Below are 10051 nucleotides of genomic sequence, written 5' to 3' on the forward strand. Positions count from 1 at the left end.
TGTGTGTGTGTGTGTGCATTCAAGAGGTGGAATTTGCAATGATAAGCATGGGCATGTAAGCCATAAGTGTGTTTGCGTGTGTGTGCAGGTGAGTTTCACTACTAAAGTTTTAACATGGAGTTTACCTGTTTCTGACCTCTGACCTTTCTGACACCATATAGAGTCGCGAAGCGGGAGGAGATGTAAAAATCTCGTTTTTGTTAACAGACAACGTTACGACTCTCAGTTTTCTCTCTTTTACAGTTTGGATCAACAGAAAACTCTCCTGGTTGAATTATCAGAACAAAAGATGAACAACTGTGTCAGAAAATATCTGATTCTTTAGTAAAAAGTTGAAGCTACAAGACTGTGGAGATTTAAACTTCGGGTTTAACTACGACTCCCAGGGTGCATTTCTACTAGAATCAGTGAAGTTTAAAATACGGTCACGTGCAGCACTAGAAGCTAAACATTCAGTATCCATGGCGACAGGTTTTGTTTACAACTTCAGCGATGAAGCGTTTTTAATTCACTGGCTTCTTCTCCATAGCAACAGCAGCCGAGGCTCATGGGTAACGTAGTAGTAGAAACACTACTGCATATATTCGGCTGCACAATGTGGAAGCTATCAGCTGGAAAAGTTTGTTATATTTGTGATAGGTAAAAATTACCAAATAGACTGAGGTTGGTTGAAGTCAAGCGTCTCTTTAATTCAAACTAAACATATGTTGTAGACACGGAGAGTATGCAGAGTCTCCGTGGAGAATTCTGACAAGACAAAGGAAAAACATTAGTATATATTGACGGCCTTGATGCCCTGGGAGGCACCTCTAGTTGTTTACAGATTCCTTCTAACAGCCCCAGACAAAACTTTACAGAGCTCTCACTTTCACATGACCATGATGTCTATTATGTCTATTATAGTGTTCCCCTCAAGGCCCTGCCGCCAAATACATACATACATATGACCATATCTACTTAACTAATACATGAATTTTTCTATCATTTCCCCCCTGTTTATACTTTGTAAAACAAATGAATAAAATCAAAAACATAGAAAAATGTATAGTGAAAACTAAATGTGTAATACAAAATACAATCAAATCAACATCAAATCATCATGAATGAACATAGTTTTTTTTTTCTTTTCTTTTTTTTTCTTTTCTTAAACGATTACATGGATACATGATAAAAGATAACAGTCCTCGTAAAATCAATCAACATCAACTATGCCTAAGCCAGTAATTAATTACTAATGATTAATAGTGATTAATAATGATTAATAGTGATTAATAATTTTGACAATTTCGATTATACCATCATAATTAATAAAAAATGATCAAAATACATCACAGCTGTAAGTTACAACGTTTCCATCAGAATCATCAGTCAATATCACTTCTCACGATTTTCAATATTAACGTCATAAAGAATCCTTCTTTTGTAACATTACATCACATATCCAAAAGTAGGAGTTGTTCTTGATATCTTGCTTCCTGGTGCATGACCACAGCTACAGACTTTTTTACCAGTGCCTTGATAATGGGAATGATGCAACAAACACTTACAAAGATCAGAATCAAAAATGGAGCGACTGGAGCCAATAATTTCAAACAAACAGCGTACCATGGACCGGTTACGAACCAGGACTTGTCAAATTTTGAGTCATGATCAACAGCATCACGCAATGAGGTCAGATTAGCAATAGCCTGCTGAATGACTCCTCCCTCATCATCATTAGCAGGGATGTATGTGCAGCATGAGGCACCTACGAGAGCACACACACCTCCACTGGCTGCAGTGAGTTGATCTAGCACAATGCGGTTTTGAAGGGCAACGGCCCTGAGGCCTCTCAACTCCTCCCGTTCAGCCTGCCACATAACCAGCGTAGTGTTTATGAACCCAGAGAACCTGTAGTTCATAGTTTCCATCCGCAGCATTACTTTACCCACTCCAAGAGACGGGAAGAGTGACAGCATGACTTTTTCACCAGTGGACCACAACTTATGGTCTTCTGGAACATTAGAGCCCCAGACAGGATCATGCAGCTGACTTACATCTCTCCTCATACGCTGCTCACCCGGAAGTTCACCAGGGTGGGGCATAGCTGAAACAATGAAGGAATGATCAGTCGGCTCCACAGCCGCACAGCGACCCACCCAGCCAGGAGGAAGTTGAGCATACATGTAGTACCCACAGAGAAACATTACATCAGTCTGTGGATATGTCCCAAGGACGTCTGGCACGGTGAAGTAAGGTGCACACGCACTGCCCATCACTACCTGAGAATAATTTAGGGATGCTTTGCCAATGTTCGAAGTACAAGGACTCGAAATAGTAGAGCAGAAAAGTTTTGGGATCTTTCCTACTTTGATGGAGGAGGACTCAGACAGAACTAATTTTTGAGCAAAACAATCAAATTTAATTTCGGGTCTCAAATGGACCGGCCCAAACAAGGGTTCACTCCCGACACTGAGAATCTTAAACCTAGAAAACTTTCGACCTGAATAAGGCCGCAGAGGTGGTAACACATTTCCAGTTGTCCTAAAAACTGTTTGATTTAAAACCGTTGAGTCAACACTAGAAACCAAGATATCAGGAAACAAACTCTTTAAGTCTTTTACCGGTCTGGGGACAACATGGGGGTTGTTTGTAGCAATCGGCATATGGCTGCACACATAGCAATTGGAGCGGTTCTTGGATTCAGCAACATACTTGGCATAAGAATACCAAAAGTTAAGTGTGTACATGGTGGAGTGTGATTTCCTTGCTGAGATCATTTGCAACCAGACATCCTGAGCGTGGCTGATGGCATCATCTTCCATAGACCGGGCCCCTCTGAGCAATGATAGATAAGGACGAATAGTAGGGAAGAACCATATGCAAATTGGTATCATCAAAACAGTCACAAAGAACAAAACAATCATCACTCTTTTACACAGTAACCAATAATACCACCACTGTAGGAAGGATATGGTTGCTGGAGTCTCCTGTGCTGGTGATGGAGGTTGTCTGTTCCTCTGGGACGCCATGACTTCAATATTTCCCGAGTCCACCAGGTGGCAGCAGTAGCTCGAAAGCCTTTCAACTCCTAAATCCTCAGGGCCCACTTTGGAAAAACACCGAAATCTTCACCGGTTTGAGACGACACTGCACCTCTATTTTGCACAGCGCCCCCTGTGTAGCCGGACTTACAGGTCACCTGAGGAGTGGCTGAGAAGGCAATACGAACCCACTACTCACTCACCGGTGGATGAGACAGCCGGTGGGGGCCTGTAGGGCCTTATACCGTGACTAGCTGACCACCCAACTTGGAGTGGTCAGTAGTACGGTATAAGGCCCCTCCCACCGTGGCTCAGTCCACTTTTTCCTCCGGAACACCTTGATCAGGACCAGGTCTCCTGGCTTGAGATCTGATTCCGGTTCTGGAATAACATCAAACAGATATGGTGGTAAAACATTTGCACGCAACTGTCTTTGACATAGAGTCTTTCTCATGTAGTCAGCTAGACAGTCCTCAGCTTCTTGAGCTGGTGTGTGTCGTAGTTCAGGAATTTGGTAACTTCTCCCAAATAAAACCTCAAAAGGTGACAAACCATCTTTGGTAGGTGTAATGTGCATTGCTGTTAAAACCAAAGGTAGACAGTAAACCCAATTTTTCCCAGTCTCTGCCATTGCTTTTCTCAATTTACTTTTAATAGTTTGATTTGTCCTTTCCACTAAGCCTGCTGACTGTGGATGATAAGCACAGTGGTATTTAACTTGTATCCCAAGACTTTGGGACATCTTAGAAATCACTGCATTCGCGAAATGTGTTCCATTATCACAATAAATTTTTTCTGGTATTCCAAAAGATGGTACGATATGCTTACACAAAGCCTTTGCAACTGCTATAGCATCTGGATTCCCAACAGGAAATATTTCAACCCATTTCGAAAACTTATCCACAATAACTAATGCATATTTCTTCCCTTCACATCTACTTAACTCGATAAAATCCATCTCAATGTACTGAAAAGGATACACAGGTTCTGGAAAAGAGCCTGATTTAACCTTATAATTTCCCTGTGGATTGTTCTTTGCGCAAATCAAACACTGTGAGCAATATTTTTTGAAATAATTCCCCAATCCATATGCCGTATATGTTTGTTCAATTAAGCTCACCATCCCCCCTGACGAGACATGAGTGACTCCATGGCTCGTCATAGCTGCATAGCGATAGAGAGACTTTGGTAAAATTGGTTTACCTACAGGTCAGATGTAAAGTCCATCTGCGTCTTGACTAACTCCCTTAGTCTTCCAAAACTGTTTTTCTTGTTTAGGAGAGCTATGTTGCATGTCCATTAAAAAGTCAGTGGTTACTTGAGCTTTGTCAATCTGTACAGAGAAAGAATGACTAACACTCCCGTGAGCTGCTTTCTTTGCTGCTTCATCTGCCTTCCTGTTCCCACGAGACACACTGTCTGTATTGTTTGTATGTGCCACACACTTGCAGACAGCGACCTTAGCAGGCAGCTGTATTTCATCAAGTAATTTCAACAGTAAATCCTTATGTGTTACTGGCCGACCTGTGGATGTTATCATTCCTCGGTTCCTCCACTGCTGTGCAAAGGTAAACAAAGTGGAAAAGGCATATTGACTGTCTGTCCAGATCGTGACCTTCTTATCTTTCCCTAACCTGCACGCAGCTGACAATGCAACTAATTCTGCTGCTTGGGCAGAGAAATTAGAAGGCAAAGCTCCAGACTCTAAAACTTCATGCAGTGTAACTACAGCATAACCAACTCTGTTAATCCCATCTACATGTTTACTTGCAGAACCATCTACAAACATCACAATGTCTGCATCAGGTAAAGGCGTGTCAATCAAATCAGCGCGAGGTAGGGTTAATTCGTCGGTGATTGCCACACAATCATGAGGAATCCCTTCTACAGGTGTTGGAAGGAGCGTAGCTGGATTCAAAGCCGTACATCTCTCAATGGTCAAGTTTGGCTGGCCTAACAATGTGGCTATGCAAGATAAGTGTCTTGCTGGTGACATGTGTGAATGTTTGTGTTCCAGTAATAGCAAAGAGACAGCATGTGGCACTCTAAGAGTCAGTGGCCTAAACAAAACCAAAGCAGCTGAGGTCTGCACTGCCATAGCCGCTGCCACCACTGCCTGCAAGCATCCGGGCAGGGCTCTGCTTACTGGGTCAAGTCTGGAGGAGTAGAAGGCAACAGGTCTTAATTTATCCCCATACTCCTGTAACAGGACAGATGTCATAAAACCATTTTTGCAATCCACTGTTTGTATGAAATCCTTTTTCATGTTAGGTAAGGCAAGTACAGACGAAGAAGCTATCAACTGTTTTAACTTTGTGAAAGCCTGCTCGCCCTCCTCGGTCCACACCACCTTATCTGAAGCAGCCATTGCTTTACCATAAATCATATTCTGTAATGGTTGTGCAATTTCGGCATAATTAGCAATCCATAACCTGCAGAAATTGCAAGTACCAAGAAAAGACATCATCTCTCGCTTTGTTGTAGGCTGTGGTAACTGCAGAATAGTTGTTTTTCTCTGCTCATCCAACACACGGCCTTCAGGAGTTAGCGTGTAGCCTAAATATTTCACCTCCTGACTCCACAGCTGGAGTTTAGACTTAGAGACTTTAACACCAGCTGCAGCTAGATATCTCAACAAGGCCAAAGTCATGTTTTTGCACTTTTGTTGAGATATAGAAGTCACAAGAATATCATCAACATAAGTCAAAATCTGAGACTCCTCTTCAGGAGGTTCAAAAAGGTCAATACATTTTTTAATTTCTTGTGAAAAGATAGTAGGGCTATCTTGAAACCCTTGAGGAAGTCTTGAATACGTCAATCGTCTGTGTTTAAACGTAAACGCAAACCAAAACTGTGACTCAGGGCTCAAAGGAATGGTAAAAAATGCGTTTGCCAAGTCAATCACTGAATACCAAACATTTGTGGGTTTTATGTTGTTCAGAAGAGTGTAGGGGTCTGGCACGTTTGGAGCTCGTGGAACTATAGCACGGTTCACAGCTTGTAAATCATTCACTAACCGCCACCCGGAAGTAGCTTTTTTCACAGGCAGAATTGGTGTGTTGCAGGGTGAGTCAGGACAATCAACTAAAACTCCTTGTTTTATTAAACTGTCTATCACTCCTGAAATACCTTCCTCAGCTTCCGGCTTCAAAGGATATTGTTTAACAAATGGTCTATAAGAGCTTTTAGGTTTAATGGTAACAGGTGTGGCAGTACGTAACAACCCAATATCACCACCTTTCCCTGTACTCCACAGTTCAGGAGGCAACTCTTCTAGCTCTTTTTCCTGCTCCTCTGTCAACAAACACACTTTGTCCTGCAATGATCACAAAGAGGGCTGCAAATGAGTGGTGGCTGCTCCCACCGTTACCCAATTCAGCGCCTTCCTGTACAGACCGTGTCTCTGGTGGAAAAACACTCCGTTCCCCCCTGACTCATGCTGCACCCAACCTTTTAAAGCCCTCTCCCCCAACTCCACTAACGCACCGACGTCCGTCCAGTGCGTCCTAGGGGCCTTAGCAAGACCAATATAGGGCAAGGAATGACCTCTGTACACTCTGTTCAATTGCTCATCCCCTTTCACTGCGACCCCCACATTTCCCAATTTATCCCAGTACAGTGAGGTCAAAGTTAGTCGGTAATTGGGACACCGGAAAAAAATCTCCTCATATGCAGGGTCTGGCCCTGCTTCGAAATTTGAGTGTGTAAACACGCACATGTCACCTTCCCCTTGAACTTCAATACCTGGCCTAGTTACACTAGTCGCTTCTCTGTGCAGTTCGGCAGTGATAGCTGCTGGGCCTTTTTTGACAGGGTCAATGCTATACCAAAACCGTGGCCTGTTCTTATCTTCAATCACAAAGATACAATCAGTCTGAGTTTTTCGGAAAACCACAACCCCTCTGTCAGTTGGCATGATTCCAAGTTGCAATGCTGCCATGCCATCTCGGCCTAGGAGATTGACTGGGCAATAATCAGAGGCCACCATTCTCAACATTACTGAAAAACCAGTCACAGGATCAGTTAGTTTTGTTTTTTCTGTCAATCTCTCCGACACCTGATGTCCTGAAGCTGACACTACTGATAGTTCTTGTTTTGTCAACCGAATACTGTCAGGCAACTCTTTTTTCCTCATCACAGTCATGCAAGCTCCTGAATCACACAAAAAGGTACACTTTTCTCCCCTCACCAGCAGAGTCACAAAAGGTTTATCATCCCACTCAGCTAACATTACTTCAACAGATTCCAAATTTAGCACTTCTTCTTGCGATATAAACTCTGATCCCTCCACTCCTTCAGAATCATAGTCAGCATCTTCAGTTTTTGTTTTCTGTTCTGTATGTGTGTGTGTGATTGCATGACCTGATTCTGCAGGGGAAGCTAGTCAGAAGTCCTGCTCCTCATCCTTCTCTCTGTCATCTCGTTCCCTTTTCTCCCTCCGACCGCCTCCACGGCCCCCGCGCCCTCTCCTGCCCCGTCCACCACCTCGACCTCCGCCCCGCCCGGTGTCCGCAGCTGGCATGAGACTTCTGCATTCTCTGGCGATGTGGCCTCTTTTCCCACAGCGATAGCAAATAATTTCCTTCCTGCGGGACTCAGAAGAGAAAAAGCAACCATCATCATTCTCACCGTCATTATAAAACACCTCTCCTTTTCTATGTTTCTTATCTACATTTTCCAAAATTTTTTCAGCGTGTTTAGCATTTGCGAGAATAACCCTTCTCTGCTCTCCTTCCCATCCGACCAGATGTTCTTTCACCCAATTTGCAATCGGTAGCCTTAAACCCCTCAGGAGGCAGGATGTTAGCTGCGCCTCGTAGCGTGGATTAACATTCTCTCCGATTCGCGGCTCCAGCCCACTGTGTCTATTAAACACTTCCGTGAGCCTGGCAGCATATTGTGCTACAGTCTCTTTTTCCTCCTGTACCACAGCATCAATTTCAGCCCAATCGTTTCTCTGAGCAAATGTTTCCCGAAGAATCTCTGCCATTCGGTTCAGCTGTGGACCGAGCCCGCGTGTTCTATCTCGGTCCCACAGGAGCGGCTCACCGTTTTCCCCCATAGGTCTCCAATCAACATTTACAGTCGCCCAATCAGTAGTCAAACTTTGCATGAGGCAGTTAGTCATTTCTTCCCCGTTTAGCCTATAGCTATTATACAGCCCATACATTTTCTCGATGTATGCTTGCACATCTTTACGTGGATGAGGAATCCCATCTACTGCCTTTTTCACGTCCTCCTTTGTCCAATTACGGAAGACCCAAACCGAATCTGGTTGCCCTTCCCCTTGTCTGGGATTCGGCAGTTCAATCAGTGGCGCTACTAAATCGGACAGTTTTTTCTGTGACAGATCACAATGTTGTCTGGTTCTGCTTGATATCGGAGGGTCTGTTACAGACCTCTCCTCCCCACTTAATTTGGTCAGATCAGGATAGAGAGATGGTGCTTTTTGAGATACAGGGCTATTCAGGCTCAATCTGTTTAAACCCTCTGTGATTCCACTTATCTGTTCCCAAGCTGCGGCTCCTTCCTGGTACGGTGGCGGGGTGCGCTGTGTGGTCGGAGGCGAGGATGACGCGAGGCCGGGGATCGGAGCGGTGTCCTGTACCTGTTTATCAACAACAGAGTGCAAGACAACAGAGCTTGCCACAGCATTAGTTCCATCATCATCTTGTTGTTTTACTTGGCCCATAGACAAAAGTTTCTTTCGTCTTCTGCACTCACTCCTTTTCTTTGCCTGTTCTAGCCACAAGTATGCCTGTAACAGCCCTTCCTTTTTCTCTCGTTTTTCATCCCCTTTGCACGCCTTAGTTATTTCTTCACACAGTTTTTTACAGTCGTCTGCACACAGTCCCCCTTTAAACTTATATTTCTTCTTCCATTTGTCAAGGTACTGCACGCTCTCTTCATTCATCGTGTACATAAATTTTGCATCCCCCGTCCACCCATTTTTCGGGGTTTTGCTTTGATTTGTACCCATACTTCACCCTTTTTTTTTTTTTTTTGTAGTGACTTTATCTCACTATTTTCCCTTAACAGCCAACCAGTTTGTATGGAATTCACCCGAGCAACTGGTCCAATCAGTGAAATGTAGACTTTTGTTGTCACCGTTAGGTTTCCAGTCTCCAGACAATTTGTTGACACCGTAAGGTTACCCTTGTCTGGCTATTTCACTGAGACACTGTTAATAACTACCTCCTATACCAAGATCCCAATTTACGTGTTTGATATAAAAGGAAAATTTTGTAAGGTTGACACTTTTCACACTTCTAACCTAGGTAGACACACCTATTCTCCCTTCACTCTCCCAAGGGTTGCCAGTCTTATACAGCCGTTTAAAATCACCACTAAACTCTCTCCCACATAGCTTGAGGCTGGGCTTACAAATTCAGGCCTTTTACACAACTCAATTGTTGATTAAAGAGACAACTTCTCACCTCACAAAGGAATCCGTGGGGCTCCCGACCCTCTCCAGCCCGCAAGCGCCTTTATCTCTGAACGTAGCAGGAAAAGGATTTTGTAACCTATGTCGTGCACTCTACTCCGCTCCGGATTGGAAAGAGGGCCGAGAAGCACATCCAGGAATCCGGCTCGAAGGACCAAAAATGATAGGTAAAAATTACCAAATAGACTGAGGTTGGTTGAAGTCAAGCGTCTCTTTAATTCAAACTAAACATATGTTGTAGACACGGAGAGTATGCAGAGTCTCCGTGGAGAATTCTGACAAGACAAAGGAAAAACATTAGTATATATTGACGGCCTTGATGCCCTGGGAGGCACCTCTAGTTGTTTACAGATTCCTTCTAACAGCCCCAGACAAAACTTTACAGAGCTCTCACTTTCACATGACCATGATGTCTATTATGTCTATTATAGTGTTCCCCTCAAGGCCCTGCCGCCAAATACATACATACATATGACCATATCTACTTAACTAATACATGAATTTTTCTATCAATTTGCTTTAAATTAACTGTCAAATAAAGTTTACTTTTATACTTTTGTGGCAAAAACAGAAGAGACACAGC

At 43.5% G+C, this 10051-nt stretch overlaps 1 protein-coding gene across 1 annotated transcript; it reads right to left on the minus strand.

Annotated features, from left to right (window-relative positions):
* Positions 1-3304: 3304 nt before the first annotated feature.
* On the minus strand, positions 3305-9269 carry LOC137199854 (uncharacterized). The gene is made up of 2 exons (XM_067614440.1): positions 4227-9269; positions 3305-3404 (listed from the first exon to the last, which is right to left on the minus strand). Exon 1 carries the CDS (start codon positions 9001-9003, stop codon positions 7408-7410), a length of 1596 nt encoding a protein of 531 aa, XP_067470541.1. The 5' UTR covers positions 9004-9269; the 3' UTR covers positions 3305-3404; positions 4227-7407.
* Positions 9270-10051: the final 782 nt, after the last annotated feature.

The sequence above is a fragment of the Thunnus thynnus genome, chromosome 16 (assembly GCF_963924715.1).
Source record: "Thunnus thynnus chromosome 16, fThuThy2.1, whole genome shotgun sequence".
Classification (NCBI taxonomy): Eukaryota; Metazoa; Chordata; class Actinopteri; order Scombriformes; family Scombridae; genus Thunnus; species Thunnus thynnus.